At 53.7% G+C, this 20,152-nt stretch overlaps 1 protein-coding gene across 2 annotated transcripts; it reads left to right on the forward strand.

Moving 5' to 3' along the window:
- The first annotated feature begins 818 nt into the window (after positions 1-818).
- RCC1 (regulator of chromosome condensation 1) lies at positions 819-13,986 on the forward strand. 2 transcript variants are annotated; one of them, XM_084652284.1, is made up of 10 exons: positions 819-930; positions 3,497-3,581; positions 5,157-5,344; positions 6,335-6,514; positions 6,686-6,782; positions 7,551-7,673; positions 8,483-8,638; positions 9,797-9,916; positions 11,045-11,197; positions 12,178-13,986. In XM_084652284.1, exons 2-10 carry the CDS (start codon positions 3,509-3,511, stop codon positions 12,351-12,353), a joined length of 1,266 nt encoding a protein of 421 aa, XP_084508410.1. In that variant the 5' UTR covers positions 819-930; positions 3,497-3,508; the 3' UTR covers positions 12,354-13,986. The 2 variants fall into 2 exon arrangements, with proteins under 2 accessions (XP_084508410.1, XP_084508411.1); XM_084652285.1 differs by lacking the exon at positions 6,335-6,514.
- The last annotated feature ends 6,166 nt before the right edge of the window (positions 13,987-20,152 follow it).

Genomic DNA, 20,152 nt, shown 5'->3' on the forward strand with positions numbered 1-20,152 from the left:
ATTAACAGCGGAGTTGGGACACCATCTAACCTCGCCATAGCCAAATCTCCTCTCAGTAAACTGGGGCCAAGAGAAGGCAGTTTTGCGGACTAGTTCATATTTCTACAGCACTGTGAACGATAAAAATAATGTAAATGTTTCCAATTTAAAAAAAAAAAAAGAGAGAGAGATGTCCCCTTTCAGTGTTTGGGTCCTGGGGACTGCGGCGTTGGGCTTGGGCAGATGGCATTGATTAGAAGTTACAGAATGGTAAACATCTGACAAGTAAAACAAGGGCGCAAAAATTGAATTCTTAAAGTATACGCCTTTGAATAATGTCAGTTCTTTGCAGTAGAGGTGTGGTTACTGGTTACATGCACAGTGAACCCTGTAAGCACTTGGGCATACGCTTCATGCCATGTGTGCGATGAGGCCCGTGGAGTTCAGTGGCTGGAGCCTAAAGTTAAGCGTGTGCGCAGAATTTGCGCGCTGCTGCAATTGCATCTGCACAAGGCAGCTCCCGCCGCTGGGGCGGACCTTCGGGTCTGTCTGCGGTTCTCCGTCTGCCGGTCCAGTTGCAGAACTGGGGCACACAGCGCCAGACCCTGCAAAGCCGCCTACGCCGAGGAGTCCCACTGACATTGCCTCCGACCCCCAACGCTGCAGCCGGGGGTGAGCGCGGGCAGGACCGGGCCCGTTGCACTTCGCACGGCCCCCCTGCCCTGGCCCCAATTCACCGCGACTTCTCCCCCCTCCTGGGGTTTCTAGCTCCCTCCCCGGGGCTTTTCCGCGCAGTGGCCAGCAGGGGTCGCCAGCACCATTTTCTGTCGCTCGCCCAGGAGGCCGGCAGGCAGGCGTTGGGGCTCTCCTCGCGCATGCTCCGGCTGCAGGGGGGTGGGGGGGCGCACAGAGGACCGAGCGGGCCAGCCGGGGTGGCGGAGCAGCAGGGAGGTGAGAGCCCCGGTGCCGCTTCCCGTCCTCCTCCCCCCCCCCGCCCCGGGGTAGCCAGGGGGGAAGCGAGGCTCCGGGCTGGGGGGGATGCACCGATCCCCGCCCCCTGGGTCTCCGGCTCCCCCTCCCCGGTGGGGGGCCGAGGCCTGGGCCGGCCCCACGTGGCCGCCGCGCGGCTGTGTCCGAAGGTTCCACGCGTGGAACGCCGAGTGTCAGCCCGCGCGCGCGCGCCCCCCGCCCCCGGCCGCGCTCCGAACGTTCCCCGGGAGCCGCTCGCGCAGCCCCCTCCCCCCGTCCTCCGGCGCGGCGCTGCGGCAGCGTGCGACAGGCAGGGCCCGGCCCAGCGCGGGAATTTCAAACCCCGGGGCAGCGGGGGGCAGCTCGCGCGCCTTGCGCCGCGCGCGGGGGGCTAGTGGGCGCCGACCTGTCCTGACTCCCTGCAGAGGGGAGCGTGCGGGGGAGGAGGAGGGGCCATCAGGCCCTTAATTCCTGGGGGGGGAGTTTGCAGGTTGGGACGCGCGGGGGGGGGCGTGTAATTCTCAGGTTGGCGCTGTCAGGGCTGGATGCGGGGTGCTTGTTGTGGCCTCGTTGGTCCCAGGATATTAGCCAGACAAGGTGCGTGAGGTGCAGGAAAAGACACTGCCTCGCCCGCCTACTCCTAAGGGTGTCACCCAGCAATGACGCCGCATGTGGGCAAAGCTCGGGGGGGTTTGCACATTGCCTTGCGCTTTCTGGTTGCACCTTTGAAGCTTGGATTACTCGGGCATTTCTCCGTATCTCATCTGAACCTCTTTACTTTTGTGCAGTTTTTTTTCAAATATTGGTCATTGTGGAGAAAGCATTATGGCCACGCTCCACCCCAGGTATAGCTGCATTTCAGCAGTGGGTGGCATGATTTTTGTGGTGCATGGAACTCGTATAGCCAGGTTAATAAAACTGAGAACAAATTTTACGTGGAAGATACCAAGTGAGCTAAAATTGAGCTGTATTGTATTGCAATGCCGGTGTCTTGGAGGATATCACTTTGCACATATAACCTTGTACTTGGGGGTCTCAAAACACTTTACAAACATGAAAGGGGACGCAGCATAAAATGATTATCTTACTGAAACCTTCTATTTTTCACCTGTATTTCTAATAACATCTTACTTTGTTAAAACCGAGAATACCGGAAAAACGGAATCTCGTTTTCACCCTTTATTCATTGTTTACATTCTACCTTTTGCTTAACTTGGGCAATGAAAACTGACTAACCACTTTCACTTGAATTTCTAGTCAGTTTCTTACTGCTGGCACAATACTGCAATCATAGAATCATAGAATATCAGGGTTGGAAGGGACCTCAGGAGGTCATCTAGTCCAATCCCCTGCTCAAAGCAGGACCAATCCCCAATTTTTGCCCCAAATGGCCCCCTCAAGGATTGAACTAATGTTTGAGGTGTCAGCTCTGCCTGGGCCTATTTAAGCAAATATTTTTGTGAAAATTTGTAAAAATACAGTTTTGGAAAACTCGTCAAATGCACCCTAAATGTTGGGCCTAAAATCCTGAAGTGTCACTTTAAGCTTTTGTTAAGGTGTTAAAGTCCAGTGATTCCCTCTTACAGCCCTTGCTTGTGTGTGTCTTATCGCACTCAGGGCTTGTCAACCTTTTTTGGGCCAAGGCCCCCCCCAACATGCTACAAAAACGCCACAGCCCACCTGTGCCACAAGTGTTTTTCTGCATATCCAGTAGATTAAAAACCAGGACCGGTGTTAGGGCTTATCAAGCACGGCAGTTGCCTAGGGCCCCACGGCACAGGGGGTCCCACAAAGCTAAGTTGTTTAGGCTTTGGCTTCCTGCCCTGGGCCCCAGTGAATCTAATGCTGGTCCTGCTCTCTGGTTCATTTTGGCGGACCCTCAGAAACCTTCTCTTGGACCCCCAGGGGGCCCCGGACCTCTGGTTGAGAACCACTGATTGCACTCATTTTAGATAGGGTTGTAGGATCAGGCCATAAAATTATAACAAAAAATATGATTCTAGAAAGCAGAAGTAGACTCTTGAAGTAGCAGGCTGTTTGTTTCTTTAACATCTCTTCCTCCTCTTACGCTTTCAGATGTCAATATTTCACAAGTCACGGACTGTTGTAATGGGCTAATGGGTATTTTTAGGACTAAGGACTATTGTGTCTCTGACCTCTCCTGTAGCGAGGGACCGGAAAGCAGTGTTTCTGGGAAATAGAGCCATGAAACAGTTGGGGGCTTTGACTTTCTGGGAATTCACAATTGCATCCGAGATGGATTAGTGGGTAGAATGGAGAAAAGTAAATTAGATTCTAAAAATTCCAGGTGGTTTTAATGTAACAGTGGGATTTTCACAGTGGGCTAAGGTAATTAGACACCCAACTCCCACTTCACTTTCATCTCCCAGAGGCCTCTTGCAAAACTTCAGTGTCAGTGATTTAGCAGAGAGGACTGGGGAGAACTTGACAGTGTCCCTTTAAAAGCTTGTGCTTTGCAATTTTCTTGCTTTTCTCCCAGACTCTGGGTTAGTGCATGTCTTAACGTGGAGTGTTTTCAATTGTTTAGCTCTATAGCAATATGCCGGGAAAGCGTGCTGCAAAGAAGAGCCCGACACCAGAAGAAGGGTCTCCTGAGAGGAAGAAGATTAAAGGTAAAGTGGCTTTTTCAGGGTTTTGCACCTTCCTCTGAAACATTGAGGCTGGCTGGTTTGAGAGACAGGGTGCTGGACTAGATGGACCACAGGTCTGATCCAGTCTGACAATTCTTGGCCTTGTCTACAATGAGGATTTGCCCAGAATTTCAGCCATCGCTGTGTCCGCACTGGTTCGACCTCTAGTGTAGACAGTTTCAAGCCACAATATGCGGCAGTACAGTTTATCCCCGCATGGAACCAGGATCACTGCTCCATGGATGTAGATTGTGGCTTTGTCTGTCTACACTAGAGTTTGAACAGATGCAGCTGTGTCATTTTGCTGGACACCAATGGCTGCAACTAGGGCAAATCCCATCGGGAACAAGGCCAAAGTGACTCTTCCTCTCCCGGTTCTGCAGTTTTTCTGGTTCTGATTGCTCCCTATCATTCAATGGGTGTTCGCTGCCGGTCAGCATCAGAAATGGCATCTTCCAGAAGCGTGCAGTACTGCAAATTGCCCTTTTCCCTGAGCTTGACTCCTTGCACACCTTGGGTTGTCTTCTGGTTTGTACTGTGCCTGTGGTTAACAACAGGGGAAGATGGCGAGGGTGCAGTTCGTGCTTTGCAATTCTACTTTACGCCGGGAGACTTTAATTTTTTTTTTTTAAAGGTCCCATTTTCAATTCATGCTTGGGAGGTTTCTGTGGACGAAAAGGGTCTTCTGGCTGTGCCTTGGGAGGCTGTGATTAGAGGTTATGTTGCTTTCGAGTTGGTTAGTTCAGTTTGTGTGGAGGACACTGAGGACCTCCGAGAACGCTGGGTGATACTGCTCCAAAGCGACAGGTTTCTTTACTCTTCACTCCAACCACATGTGAACGGCTTTTATTTTTTTATTGCATTCAGGCATGCGATAGACTAAATTACAATCCACGCAAAGATAATTTCACTCCCCACACAGCCTTTCTCTTCAAAGTCAAGTCTTCTCTGTCGACACCTCCTTCACACGCCAAGAAACGATACAGGCTTAACATTGCTAGGGCTTTTTTTTTTGACTCTCGCTTTAATAGTAGATGTAAGTCGGGGGGGGAGAGTTGTGTCAAAGTGTTGATGTAGGATAAGCTGTGGCTAGCCCGAAGAGGTTGAGAAACTCTGGACTAAATAACAAAGACGCCAAGCACTTCTAGAGCCCCTGCCCCCCAAGGATCTGCAAGCAGCTTGCTCTGAATCCTTCCACCATTCTTTGAGGAGGGGGAGTTGTATTCCCATTGTATGGATGGTGACTCTGAAGCAAGGCAGGGCGTGGGCTGACTTGCCCAAGGTCTTTTGGTGAGTCAGATGCAGGAGAACCCCAGGAGTCCAGACATGCTGCTGCTTAAATACGAACCCTCCCGTGGGGTTCGTGCGAGGGACTGTCAGTCTCATGAGCTCAGCGCAGGTTGCAATGGGAAGGCCAGCACAATAGCTAGCTGTTGCTGAGCCAGCCCCTTGTTCTGGGAGCTTTGGGAAGGACGTCTTGACTGCCGTGATATTGCATGAGCGTGAATCTGGCCTCTCGCTTATCAAGTGTTTTCCCCTCTGTCTCCTGTGCTCCAGTCTGCCATTCATCACACCGGACAGAACCTGGCCTGGTGCTGACACTGGGACAGGGGGACGTCGGGCAGCTGGGCCTGGGAGAGGATGTGATGGAAAGGAAGAGGCCAGCCCTGGTGCAGCTGCCCGAGAAGATCGTCCAGGCAGAAGCAGGGGGGATGCACACCGTCTGCCTTAGCGAGACGGGCAAAGTGAGTCTGCGGCACCTTTATCCGAGTCTGATCGTGGGAAAGGAGTGAGGACATGAAATCGAATGGGGGGAGGGGACGCTCATTTGGGTGACTCGTTGAGCAGATTGACTGAGATGTTGGACTGAAAGCGCAGTCTTAATTACTGTTCTTGTGCAATGGGTCAAAACCCTTTGGAACCTCCCCCTCAAACAGGTTCCTTGCTCCAGAGTCTCTCTGATTACAGTGCCATCACGTTACCGTGATCTCACTCTGCAGCCTTCTGACCTTCCATAGCTTCTGGTCAGAGCCTGGACTCTTAGAGTGTTGGGAGGGGGCTGTCCTGGGGTCCCTCGCTCTGAGCAGCAGATTGTGGCGTGCAGCGAGGGAGCTGTGAGTTGGTAAAATTCCTGGCTTTGAAATGAACCGTGCAGGGGGAACCTGCTGCTGTACGACTCCAGCTGTTAACGCTGTACTGCATCTGGCCTGGTGGTAAGCAGCGCCATGGGACGGCTCTGTGATCATAGAATATCAGGGTTGGAAGGGACTTCAGGAGGTCATCTAGTCCTCGGGTTCAGAGAGCATCAAGAGAGAATTGTCTCTGTGTTCCCCAGGCAGATCCTCTTGTTTGAGATCTTGGAAACCACATGGTCTTTCTGCCCAGCAGGGACATTAAAGTTCTCCTAATACCTTCCAGGAGAGGGGGCGCTTGCCCCGAGTCCTTGCCCAGGGTTCCCCCTTCCTCACCAGTACGCCGCGGCGTGTCGACTTCCTCCCGCCAGCGGTGACTGTTTTCTTGACCTTGTAAGCCTCTAACTTTTAAAGTGCTTGGAGATGAAAGGGGCGACCTCCCTCACCCTCCAACTGCGGCTTCTGAGGCTAACGCATCCCCCTCGGCTGGGAGCTGATGGCTGAGCTCCCTGCCAGCTGCTCTACGCGTGTGGGTTCTCCTGCACTGGCTTTGTCCTCCTTGCTCCGGGCCCCCGTCCCACCGTGAGATGTTTCCGTTTCCAGATCTACTCCTTTGGCTGCAACGATGAAGGTGCCCTGGGACGCGACACCTCCGAGGAGGGCTCAGAGACCACCCCGGGGCTGGTGGGGCTGCAGGAGAAGGTGGTGCAGGTGTCTGCCGGCGATAGTCACACAGCAGCGCTGACGGAGGACGGCAGGGTCTTCCTCTGGGGCTCTTTCCGGGTATGCTGTAACTGGGAATGGGTCCTGCTTCGAGCAGGGGGTTGGACTAGATGACCTTCAGGGGTCCCTTCCAAGCCTGAGATTCTAGGATTCTATGCGAGCTGTGCTGGCTCGGGGAGCTCTGCTGCGTCTTCCCGGGCTCTGCCACTAAACGTCTCTCTCTCCGTCCAGGATAACAATGGAGTCATCGGTTTGCTGGAGCCCATGAAGAAGAGTGCCCTTCCAGTACCGCTGCAGCTAGATGTGCCTGTCCTTAAAATAGTCTCAGGTGAGCGAGGGCTCGGTGCGCAGGTGACTCAGGCTGACGGACAAGCCGCTAACCCTGCTCCAGCAGCCCTGACAAAATCAGGCCCAGAATAAACCGGGTTAGTTGATCTTTTTCTACCAGCTGCAGAAGGCTGTTCCCTCCCCTCCGCCAGCCCAGTGCACGCCTCCTGTCTTACCCCTGACTGGCCATTAATAATAATTGGTTCTCGGTGCAGCCTCTCTGCAAGTACTTTGCAAATGTGAACTAACGAATCCTTGCGGAGTAGGAGTATTGTCCCTCTCGTGGGTGGGGAAACTGAGGCAGGGCAGGTAAGGGACTTTTCCACGGTGTAGATGGGGAGTCATCAGTGACTCTAGTCGTAATGTTTCCGGTGCCACCGTTTTGGGGGTGGTTAGGACTCAGCTGATGTCCATGTGTGGGTTGGGGTCAGATGGGAGAGGTGGCTTGGTGCTCGTGGTTGGTAAGGGAGCAAATAACACAGGGAGTTAGCATTAGATGCCAATAGAAACTGTCCTCTTGCTGGTCCAGGGTTAGTGCAGGGCGTAAAACTCCAGGGCCTCTTACCAAGTTCATACTTGGTACGCTTTAACGTGGGACTTCAACGCTCAACGCTTTAGCATGGGACTTGACGTGCGAGGCTTGTTCTCCGGCAATCTTCCAGTGTTACCCAGCCGTGCTGCTGGCCCCGGGGAGGGGTACCAGGGGCGGGCACGCAGCACGGGGATCGGCGTCCCAAGGCTGGTGCTAGCCCTCTCTCTGTCCCCGCAGGGAACGATCACTTAGTGCTGCTGACCGTGGACGGGGACCTGTACACGTGTGGTTGTGGCGAGCAGGGCCAGCTGGGAAGGGTGCCGGAGCTCTTTGCCAACCGGGGAGGAAGGAAAGGCTTACGTGAGTTGCTCTTCATGCCGCGAGGGGGATACGCGCTGGTGGGGCCCCTTGAGCCAGTACCTGCTAGGACACTATGGGCTAGGGGGGTTATAGACACTGATGTCCTCCCCGAGCCAGGCTGGGACGTGGGCTCGCTGAGTAGGGAGGTGCAGAAGCTGGCTGGACTGCAGTCTCCAGGGTGCCAAGCTGGCTGCTTTTGCCGGAGCTAAGCTCCCTGGCACGTGCTGTTGGTGATGATCCCTCCTGCCTTGGGAGCTACACCCCCCCATGTAACAGGTGGGCACGCTCGGCCCCGAGCTGGGGAGATGAGCTGGTTCGATGGCAGCCCTGTCCTGCTGGGGGCTGGCTGAGTGACTCTTTGGTGGCAATGAAACAGGATAGATCAGAGGCAGGGGGGTGGGTTTGCAGCGCTGCCGGAGGGCAGGACACATGGGCAAGTCTCTTATACCAGCTGACTCCTCTGTCGGCGAGGAGAGGGTATTGGGCAGCCCCGTGCTGGCTCCGCGGGGGCTACCAAGTTTCTTTTTAGACAAGCGGCTTGAGTTGTTCAGTCTCCAGATCCCTGGTGTGGGGCAAGGGAGGGCTGGGTGCTGACGGATGAGCCTGTGAAGGGATTTCCACCCCACAGAGCGCCAGGAGACTAAGGCCCCAAGAGGGGGCACTGTCCAGCTTGGAGCGACACTGTGCTTGACTGACTGAAGCACTTGAAAGGCCAGCCAGGCTTGTCGTCCCCCCCCAGATGTGTCTGTGGGGAGGGCACCTGTCCCTGGCTCTCCTCGCTGCAGCCTGCTCTCTCGTCTCCCGTGTAGAACGACTCCTCGTGCCTCAGCGTGTCCCTCTCAAGGGGAGAAGTGGCAAGGGCCGGGTGCGCTTCCAGGACGCCTTCTGCGGGGCATACTTCACCTTCGCCGTCACCCAGGAGGGCCACGTTTACGGCTTCGGCCTCTCGAACTACCACCAGCTGGGTGAGGTGTTGTCTGTGTTCCGCGCTAGGCGCTGTACGTGTGCACAGTGAGAGAATCTCCAGGTAGACGCCTGGGCGGAGGGGAGAAAGGGAGTGGTGTCTCACCGAGGGGGAAGTGGGGTGCAGAGAGACGAAGTGACTTGCCCAAGGTCACGCATGGGGAGTGTGTAGCAGAGCTGGGGAAAGAATCCAGGCCTCCTGAGCCCCATCCAACGCCTTGACCACGGACCAGCCTTCCTTTCTGCCCCTGCTGTTCAAGCATTGAGTCGAGCGTAATTGGTTAATGAAGGAAAACACCAAACGATCTAGCTGGGCCCCAGCAAGCCGGGCGCGCCCACTGTTCTGGCTTTGTGTAACGCTTTCCAAAGTGTCCGGGTGTGGCCAGGCTGCTGGGATCTTTAATAGCTCCCCTGTGGGCTGTATCCCTGCCCCTGACCGCAGAGGGGCCAGGTGGTCTTTCTCGCCTCAGAGGGACCTGTCCATTGAGAAAGTGCTGAATTTTCGGGCTGTCCCACAGCTCCCATTGAATTCAATGCGAGAAGGTGTTCGAGGCCGGGCCCTCCCACAGCGTTGGTAGGTCCTGTGCCCTGCTAAATGCTCTGTCCCATCCGTGTGTGGTCGGTCCCGGTGGCAGAAGAAAGGTGCCATTAAAGCAAGGGGCCTGCTTGCATCCTGCTCACTGACATGGTAGGAAGCCGGGCACAGTTGGGATAGATGAGAAGGCTCCTTCCGGCGCTGCTAACTCCACACGTGGCCTGTTCCCATATCTGGGCACCGATGCTCTCAGCTCCTCGGACCTCCAGGAGCACGTATTTGGAAGCAATGCAGGTGACTCTCTCTGAGCATTTCTTACTGTACCAGGCTCTTGTCAAGCACCCCCTTCCTCCCAGGTGTACCCTAAAAGCCCACTGGTTTTAGCAGAGGTTTTGCATGGCACAAGGTCTGTGCATTTAATAACGGCTGCAGGATACAGAACAGGTGGGACATTCTTGGATTGTCTCCTGATGGTCCCCGTCCAGGCTAAGCACCGTGGATTAAGTCTCGTGGTGTAGTGCGTCCGTTCTCCTGCAGCAGGCTTGGGGGTGACCTGCCGGCTGCGAGCGGGGCGTCTGCTCACCTGTCTCTGACTTCCTTGGCTTTCGTTGTCCCCCCCTTGCAGGGACGCAGGACACCGAACCCTGCTTTGCTCCCCAGAATCTGACATCCTTCAAGAACTCCACCAAGTCCTGGGTGGGGTTTTCGGGTGGCCAGCACCACACGGTGTGCATGGACTCGGAAGGTGAGTGGGGCAGCTGCTTGTGAACCAAAGGGGGGCGGGGGTCCGCAGTTCTTTGGTTTTGGGCCGCTGTCTCCCAGCGCCAGGGCACTGGGATTGGGGTGACGGTTGAGCCTAAGATCCTTGGCATTCATGAGGTCATGGGCAGCTCTCTGTGCTGAGCTGGTACGTGGGTTGTGGCTGCCGCTGGGATGTTCAGCATAGTCCATGGTGAAGGGGACTTTTCGGTCTCTTTCCTAGCAAGGTTGTGGGAATCACACCTGGCTTTTCTGTCACACTTTTCACCCGTAGCTCTCAAGTGCTTTACAAAGGAGGTCAGTGTCCTTATCCCGATTTTACAGGTGGGGAAACTGAGGGATGGAGGGGGTTGCGGGACTTGCCCAGGTCACCAGGAATAGAGCCCAGGTCTCCAGAGTGCCGGTTCAGTGCACTATCCACTAGACCACGCTACCTCTCTGGTAAATGAGAGGACACCATGCTGCAGTCCCAACGTTGATTGCATTACATACAGAATCACAAAAGGCTCATGGATGCTGCTAATAACCAGAAATAAGTAACTGCTCCTAGTGCAGGAGGGCCTTGGCTTGGCTGGATCTGTGTGTCAGAGAGCAAGAAGCTTGATGGGGGGCTTGTGAGGCCCATACAGACACACAGACCCTTCCCCCCCCCCCAAAGTGCTTCATGCCCTTGTCCTTCCCCAAAAGACCAGGTTCAGCGCAAGCAAAGACTGAAGTCCTCCTGCTAACTCTGGTTGCACATGTCCCGAGAATGCAGCTCGTCTCTCCCTAGCAGGCAGTGGGGGTGGGACGGGGCTGAGCAAATACGGGAATCAGGAGCAACTTATTGGCTTTGGACCCTGGCATCTAAGCGAGTGTTGGTCTCCATCTTGTGTCCTCTCACCATGGCTCAGTTTGCATGCTGCTGGCCTGGAGCGGTCTGCAGGCTGCTGGGTTCCACACAGGGCAATTCGGGGAAGGAATAATGCCTGAGATTAGCCAGATCTGACTGGCAGGGGGCCGGACGTATGTGGGGTGACTGAGGTAGGTACTCGAGTGATGTAAATTCTATGCATCCGGGGTGGTCTTGGCTCCTGAGGAGTAATGTGTCTTTTGCATTTCCTACCTGTGCCAGGGAAAGCCTACAGCCTGGGCAGGGCAGAGTACGGCCGGTTAGGGCTTGGAGAAGGGGCAGAAGAGAAGAGCATGCCCACCCTCATCCCGGAGCTGCCAAGCGTCTCCTCCATTGCCTGCGGGGCGTCTGTTGGCTATGCTGTTACCCAGGAAGGTAAGTGGAGGGGGTGAGGGGGTGGCTCTGTGGGTAACACGCGACTATGGAGCCTAGTCAGTTAGCGCCTCCGTTTGGGTGCCAGGAATGCAGCTAATACCTGTCCCTTCCTGGCTGGCAAGCAGCGATGGGCTGTGACAGCCCCGCAGGCTAAAATCCTCAAGCCAGGGAAGCTATGGGCTTTCCCACCCGCCCGCTGGGCCTGAGGCTTGATCCACAGACCCCCGGGAGAAGGGTGGGGGTGAGGGGAGGAGACCCACGCAATCCTGACCCATCGTGCTGAGGGTGGACAAGGCAGATCTTTGCAGGATAGACACCAGTATGTGGGGAGCCGAGACTGAGACAGTCGAATTGCTACATACCCCCAGCTCCCCAGCCGTCAGCCAACAAGGTTAATAACAACCCTGCCTGGCCTGGATTAGAACCACCGACCTAGAGGGGAAAGACTCCATATACTGTTACTAATCCAGTCCCCCTGCAGAACAGCCCCTGGTGGTTGGTGGTGGGCACCCTGGCACTGCATGCCGTTTGCACGCAGTTCGAGCTGGGCAAACGCTGCAAAAATATCTTTCTGTGAAGGCGCTGTTTATAAAGGGTCAATGGGGAAACTGGACATGCGCACTGGGTGTTAGAAGTGGCTCCAAGCCGCCTATTGGATCCCCCCAGCAATTGATTAACCACATATGAAACCACCTCTGGTTCACTTTGTTACCCTTTATGAATGGAGCCTTCATGTGAAGAAAAGCCAGTATTAATCTGGAGTCTCGGCCTCGCCGTTCCCTGGAGCATCCGCAGGGCTGAGTCCTGGCAACACGAGTACTCACAGGAAGCTAACACTCTGCCCGCGCCCAAGTGCTGGGTTCGAAAGCCACTTCCCCTCCTCGCCCCAGGATCCCGCTCGGATCTGTCCGTGTTCCGGGCACGCAGCACGGTCTCCAGCGTTGGGTGGGCAATCAGCGTCTGTCCCTGTCTGTCTTCAGGGCGAGCGTTTGCTTGGGGCATGGGCACCAACTACCAGCTGGGCACAGGGGAAGAGGAGGACGTCTGGAGCCCCGTGGAGATGACTGGCAAGCAGCTGGAGAATCGCGTCGTCCTGTCTGTGTCCAGTGGGGGGCAGCACACCGTCTTGCTGGCCAGAGAAAAGGAGCAGAGTTGATGACGCAGCATTGTGCAGCAGTAACGCTGGGGACCCCCCCTCCCCCCCCGAGTGGCTCAGGGGTGGGGTTTGGGAGACTGGCCTCTGGTAGTTTCCTGAGACCTTCTGATTTGTCTGCAGAGTTGTGGGGGGAAGCCCCCCAGCTGACACCAGCTGCCTCTTACTCTAATCCTAGGTGCAGAGTCTGCATGGCTGGAATGTGGCTTTTCAGAGACACCTTTCCCCTCTGGAAGCGTGCGGCTTTGCTGGTGTATTCAGGGCTCACTTCCTCCTCCTCCTCTTCCTCCCCGCTTGGTCACCCCGAAGCTGATTTACCAGTGTGATGGCAAAGTGGGTTCCCCACCATTTTAAACAATTCCGGGCCCAGCCACGCTGGCATTCCCCTTTATATGCAACAGGACTTGGGTGTCTCAAACTTTTTAAGGCCACAGCACCCGAAAGCCAAATCCCCCAGTCCCTGTCTTCCCCATCTCCCATTTCCTTAGTGCTCTCCCGTGGGCCTCGTGTGATTTGAGTCACTTTTATGTATCTGTTGGCCGAGTCTCTTTTTACTGTAGATATCCGAGGCCGGCCATCCGTCCCCCAGCTCCTTCCCTCTGCTTGCGTGATTTGCTAGCCGGTGTGATCACAGCGGACGTGCCTCTCAGAGCAGCGTAAGGTCCGGAGGCAGAGGATCTAACCTGGGGAGGGGTGTAGGGCAGATAGGTGGGAGGAAGTGTTCTGGTCTCTCCTGGGGGGTTTTCTAATGTCACCTGAACTGTGACTCCGGCCCAACTCCTCAACCGGGACTCTCTGAAGTCAGTCTCTGAGATCCTTGTTTAAGTTCTTAAGTAGCTGGCCTCGGTTTAAGCTGCAAAATGCTGAGCGATCTGGAGTTCCCTTGGAAGTTGGGAGCGCTCAAGACCTTTGCAAATCAGACCACTTTCGAAGAGCAACCCCGGACAGTTGCATTTGAATACATTGTCTTAGACTAAACCCTGCAGGTGGGTGAAGTTTTGAGCAAATCATTTGTCTAGTCAAATCGTTCCATTTCCCTAGCGGATGCAGACGAGAGCCAGGAAGAGGCATGGTTTCACATCACTGAACTCCCTCTTGTGTCCACCTGCTTTTAGAATTGCAACAGCCGGTCTTCACTCCCTGTATCCGTCGGCTTTGGAGACTTTCAGCAAGAGAACGGTTTTGTTGTTGGCTTTTTGTTTGTACTCTTTTGTGCCCTCCCCTCCCCCCAGTTAGGGTTTTAATTTGCTACATAGGCCTTGAAGAGGAGGAAGAGAAACCAATTCCAACTATGCATTAGATCACTCAAAGTAACTAGCCTGATTTAGTACCTTGGATGATTGTGTGTGTCTAATTAGCCAGGCCATCTACCCCTCTCCCACTCTGTCTTCTGCAGCTGCATTCCAAACACCTTGAATAAGAACCGCGGTTCTGCAAAGAACTGTTTTATATGTTAAGTTATAGCAATATCAGGGAGGGAACAGGGAAACTGTACAATGGCTCATATAATAATTTTGGTTTTTTTTTTGTTTTTTTTTAAGAAAAAAAGAATTTAAAAATATTTTGCAGGGTGAGTGGGGAAGAGAGGCAGGAAACTGTAAACTTTTAATATTTGGAATAAATCGAGTTTTGATAACCCCTAGTGTGGCTCATCGCTGAAGAGGAGAGATGTCTTGGTTTAATTTGGAATGTTTTTCTGTGTCTCTTGGGCCCTGTGAAACGCTGGGAGACTAACCCAGAGCAGTTGGCTTTGTTTTACTACCCTGGGCAGCTGCTTTTCAAATATGAATTTTTAAATTGTAGCACAGAATAATACATCTAACAATATTTTCTCTTCTTTGGGTATCTTTAGGGTGCCCATCATGGCGCTGTCTGGGTACCAGGGCTCTTCTAACTCTCCCGTGCAATCTGTGTTCATGCAGCTGAGAACCAGGCTTGGTTCCAGTTCCTTCAGCCACAAACCGAGCCTTCTGCAGCGCCTTTCCTAGCTGGTCTGAACGAAATGTTCCCATTCAAACTTGCCCCTGGGTTGAGAAGCAGTGTGCCCTAGAGGTGAGGGCAGGGCTTGGGAGTCAGGACTCCTGGCGTGGCAGAAAGGCAGGCGTGGGCCCTGTGTGTTTTGAGGTTGGTTGTGTATTGCAGGAATGCCTAGGAGCCTCAGTGATGGATCGGGACTTCATTGCGCTCGGCGCTGTACAGACCCAGAACAAAGATGGTCCCTCCCTCAGAGTTTGCGGTCTGGGTCTGACGGTGTTAGCACCTAATTGGATAATGCTCGCTGCCCTGCGCTTTAACCCAATAGATGCCACTTCCTCCCCAACCCACGAGCTTCTCCAGCGCCCGTGTGCTCGTGAGAGAAGACACCCAATCCCGCCTTGACAGGTGCTTCGCTTTCAGTCTGACCTACGGCTGCTTCTAATGCTGGTGCCCCCGCCCATCAATGGGCTTAAGAAATGCACTTCTCGCTGCAGGGCAGGTGGGAAGCTGGGGAGTCATTTATTTTTAAACAGGTGTCAGAAAAATACCTAGCCACTTATAGGGGTGAACCCTGCCCTTCTTCCCCCTTGGCCGTAGTGTCTTTCTGCTTTCACGTGATGGATTAATGATGCTTCCTAAAGCTGCCGGGGTGCCTGGTCTCTGTACACATTTCTGGTGCTGCTTCTCGGAAAGGTTGAACTCGTTGCTGGTGGAAGGAAAAACATATTTTTATTCCCCCCTGCGCCCCCAGTTGCTCAACCCCAGCTCTGAACTGGCTGCTTCAAGGGAGAGTCTGCCCAGTGCAGTGTGGGGAAAGCAATGAGTTCCTCATGAACCGGAGAGACTAGAGTGCCTGGTGTCGCAAGCCAGCTCCGCCACGGCCCCCAGGATGAGCTGCCTGCCAGGCGTGTGGCTGCTGGGCTGGGGTGTCAGTGATCTCTGCTCCCCGTCCGGTGCAGCGGGGGAATCGGCAGCACTGGGGCAGGCAAAGCTGGGGGCTGTTGGCTACAGCACGAACCTTCCCAGCAAGCTCCGGTCACTAAAAAAGCAGATCTAGCCTAAGCTGCCATTATGTCCCTGAATTACTGTTCTGTAAGCTCCAGTCGGCCTCCTTCAGTCACCCCCACCCCAAACTTCTTGGCTAGCTCCCCCTGGCCCCTCCAGATCCACTTCATCCCCCTTGTTTTTAAAAACCTCCTGAAACTTGCACCAGCCCGTCCGCTTGGCCACATCCCTCTCTGATCACCAAGCGTGAGCCTCCTTTCTCTGCTAGATCATAGAATCTCAGGGTTGGAAGGGACCTCAGGAGGTCATCTACTCCAACCCCCTCCTCAAAGCAGGACCGATCCCCAACTAAATCATCCCAACCAGGGCTTTGTCAAGCCTGACCTTAAAAACTTCTAAGGAAGGAGATTCTAGCACCTCCCTAGGTAACGTATTCCAGTGTTTCACCACCCTCCTAGTGAAAAAGTTTTTCCTAATATCCAACCTAACCCTCCCCCACTGCAACTTGACACCATTACTCCTTGTTCTGTCATCTGGTACCACTGAGAACAGTCTAGAGCCATCCTCTTTGGAACCCCCTTTCAGGTCGTTGAAAGCAGCTATCAAATCCCTCCTCATTCTTCTCTTCCGCAGACTAAACAATCCCATTTCCCTCAGCCTCTCCTCATAAGTCATGTGTTCCAATCCCCTAACCATTTTTGTGGTTTTCCAATTTTTCCACATCCTTCTTGTAGTGTGGGGCCCAAAACTGGACACAGTACTCCAGATGAGGCCTCACCAATGTCGAATAGAGGGGAACGATCACATCCCTCGATCTGCTGGCAATGCCCCTATTTATACATCCCAAAATGCCATTGGCCTTCTTGTCAACAGTGTGCCCTTGTTGCCTCATATCCAGCTTCTTGTCCACTGTAACCCCTAGGTCCTTCTCTGCAGAACTGCTGCCGAGCCATTCGGTCCCTAGTCTGTAGCAGTGCATGCGATTCTTCTGTGTCCTTGTTGAACCTCATCAGATTTCTTTTGGCCCAATCCTCCAATTTGTCTAGGTCCCTCTGTATCCTATCCCTACCCTCCAGCGTATCTACCTCTCCTCCCAGTTTAGTGTCATTTGCAAACTTGCTGAGGGTGCAATCCACACCATCCTCCAGATCATTAATGAAGATATTGAACAAAACCGGCCCCAGGACTGACCCTTGGGGCACTCCGCTTGATATCGGCTGCCAACTAGACATGGAGCCATTGATCACTACCCGTTGAGCCCGACAATCTAGCCAGCTTTCTATTCACCTTATTGTCCATTCATCCAGCCCATACTTCTTTAACTTACTGGCAAGAATACTGTGGGAGACCATGTCAAAAGCTTTGCTAAAGTCAAGGAACAACACGTCCACTGCTTTCCCTTCATCCACAGAGCCAGTTATCTCGTCATAGAAGGCAATTAGATTAGTCAGGCATGACTTGCCCTTGGTGAATCCATGCTGACTGTTCCCGATCACTTTCCTCTCCTCTAAGTGCTTCAGAATTGATTCCTTGAGGACCTGCTCCATGATTTTTCCAGGGACTGAGGTGAGGCTGACTGGCCTGTAGTTCCCAGGATCCTCCTCCTTCCCTTTTTTAAAGATGGGCACTACATTAGCCTTTTTCCAGTCATCCGGGACTTCCCCCAATCGCCACGAGTTTTCAAAGATAATGGCCAATGGCTCTGCAATCACAGCCGCCAACTCCTTTAGCACTCTCGGATGCAACGCATCTGGCCCCATGGACTTGTGCTCGTCCAGCTTTTCTAAATAGTCCCGAACCACTTCTTTCTCCACAGAGGGCTGGTCACCTCCTCCCCATGCTGTGCTGCCCAGTGCAGTAATCTGGGAGCTGACCTTCTTCGTGAAGACAGAGGCAAAAAAAGCATTGAGTACATTAGCTTTTTCCACATCCTCTGTCACTAGGTTGCCTCCCCCATTCAGTAAGGGGCCCACACTTTCCTTGACTTTCTTCTTGTTGCTAACATACCTGAAGAAACCCTTCTTGTTACTCTTAACATCTGTTGCTAGCTGCATCTCCAGGTGTGATTTGGCCTTCCTGATTTCACTCCTGCATGCCCGAACAATATTTTTACACTCTTCCCTGGTGCAAGAGCCTTCCCCTCCGCAGCTCTGCCGTCTGTGATAGCCTTCCTCTGCCTCCAGCCCTTGCTGTCTCTGCAGAGCTGTCTGCTGTCGCCAGGCTCGCCTTTGTTTCAAACCATCAGCGCTAGAAGCTTAATTCCACTGGAGCACAGATCAATGGGACAGGGGGTGCATTCCCTAGCTGAGGAATTGTGGATTACACGGGGCCTTGTCTGCGTTAGGCTGTGGATCTGACTGGTTGCTAAGGCCGAGGCCCTGTTAGCTCCTTTCCATTCTCCAGCCCTCATCTCTGCTTCCAAAATAGGGGTAGCTTTGAAAAGCATGGCAGGAAAGCCTAGAGCTTTGACCAAAAGGCTGAGGGGGGTGAGCCTCCCGGATCCTATTCCTGGCCCAGGTTCATAGAATCATAGAATATCAGGATTGGAAGGGACCTCAGGAGGTCATCTAGTCCAACCCCCTGCTCAAAAGCAGGACCCATCCCCAATTAAATCATCCCAGCCAGGGCTTTGTCAAGCCTGACCTTAAAAACTTCTACGGAAGGAGATTCTACCACCTCCCTAGGCAATACATTCCAGTGTTTCACCACCCTCCTAGTGAAAAAGTTTTTCCTAATATCCAACCTAAACCTCCCCCAGTGCAACTTGAGACCATTACTCCTTGTCCTGTCCTCTTCCACCACTGAGAATAGTCTAGAACCATCCTCTCTGGAACTACCTCTCAGGTAGTTGAAAGCAGCTATCAAATCCCCCCTCATTCTTCTCTTCTGCAGACTAAACAATCCCAGTTCCCTCAGCCTCTCCTCATAACTCATGTGTTCCAGACCCCTAATCATTTTTGTTGCCCTTTGCTGGACTCTCTCCAATTTATCCACATCCTCCTTGTAGTGTGGGGCCCAAAACTGGACACAGTACTCCAGATGAGGCCTCACCAATGTCGAATAGAGGGGGACGATCACGTCCCTTGATCTGCTCGCTATGCCCCTACTTATACATCCCAAAATGCCATTGGCCTTCTTGGCAACAAGGGCACACTGCTGACGCATATCCAGCTTCTCGTCCACTGTCACCCCTAGGTCCTTTTCCGCAGAACTGCTGCCGAGCCATTCGGTCCCTAGTCTATAGCGGTGCATTGGATTCTTCCATCCTAAGTGCAGGACCCTGCACTCATCCTTATTGAACCTCATCAGATTTCTTTTGGCCCAATCCTCCAATTTGTGTAGGTCCCTCTGTATCCTATCCCTGCCCTCCAGCGTATCTACCACTCCTCCCAGTTTAGTATCATCCGTAAATTTGGTTGCGTGGCTTTGGCTTGTCTGTTTAACCTGTGCGTAAGTGGGGCTAGCGCTGACCTCCCAGGGGCGGCTGGAGGTTAGAAGGTTCACCAAAGGCTTCGGTCTGCCTGGATGGAGTTAGTGGTGAAGGATCAAGCCACTCCGCCCCCGGGGTTACTGGGAACTGCGGTTCCCTCTTGACCAGTGAATGTGTGAGGCACTTTCATGCCCTTAAGCTAGTCTGAGCCCCTGCTCCAGGGCTCCTGTGTTCGCTTCATGGAGTCCAAGGCCAGAAGGGACCACGGTGATCGGCAGTTACCTGCCCTCTTCATCATTCACCGCTCCCCCCACTGGCCTGTCAACTGCAGACTGTATCAGTGATGATTTTAATTTCTCTTCCAGGTCATTGATAAAGATGGTAAATAGCCGTAGGGCCAAGACCTGATCCCGGTGGGACACCACAGGAAACAAACCCGCTGGAAGACAATTCCCCGGTTCCAGTTCCATTTTGAGGCCTATCATTTAGCCAGTTTTAAACCAGTTAATGCCTGCCACGTTAATGTATTGTTCTAGTTTTTTAATGAAAATGGCGTCTCTTCCGTGGCAGCCTGGCGAGGCTGGACTTGTCTTCATGCTGGGCTAGGCGCTTTCCAAGGAGGGCGGGTCCCCAGGCTGAGGGAGCTGTGGGGCTAATCTCCCCGTGGCTGAAGGCCAAGCTGTGCGGCTGATGTGATTTGCTTCAGCTTGCGCGGTGCTGGCAGAGGGGCGACTAGGGGCCAGGTGCTGGGGAAGCCATTTACATGGGTCTGAACAATGTGAGATTGGTTCGCCCTGCAAAACACAGGTGGCTGGGGAGCCCAGCTGCAATTCTAAGTGCCTGTCATCAGTGGATCTCAAAGCACTAAAGGAGTGGCAGAGCCCCACTTCTCATGTTGCACAAGGGGGAACACGCTCTTAGAGTGATTGGGTTTGATGGAGCAATCTTGCCACAGGCAAGACCGTGGCGGAGAACCCCAACCACGGGGGTCAGGGCCTGCCATTGGCCCCTCTGTAAAGGCAGAGAGCATGGGCTTGCAGCTTATCTGAAGGGCTTCTGCCCTGGGTGAACTGCTTTAGAATTGACTCCCGGGGAGGCATCCAAGCTATTGAATTGCCAGCAAACCTGTCAGGAGCAGGCTGGGTTCTCTGGGCCTCCTGTCCCAGGGCTGCTAAGGTCCAGTCTTGCTTTGCTTAGCAGTGGCTGAAGCAAGGAGTATAAAGTTGGAGATAGCGATGAGAAGCGGCAGGTCCTTAATCTTGGAAGTTATGGGGCTAGATTTGCAGCCAGCGTAAATCAGTGTGGCTCCTTTGAAGAGTTCACCAGCAGAGGGGCCGGCCCCAGCGTTTTCTTTCCTGCGGAGACCAGCCCGAATCAGAATTTTCACGCC

The sequence above is a fragment of the Lepidochelys olivacea genome, assembly GCF_965140295.1.
Source record: "Lepidochelys olivacea isolate rLepOli2 genome assembly, chromosome: 19".
Classification (NCBI taxonomy): domain Eukaryota; kingdom Metazoa; phylum Chordata; order Testudines; family Cheloniidae; genus Lepidochelys; species Lepidochelys olivacea.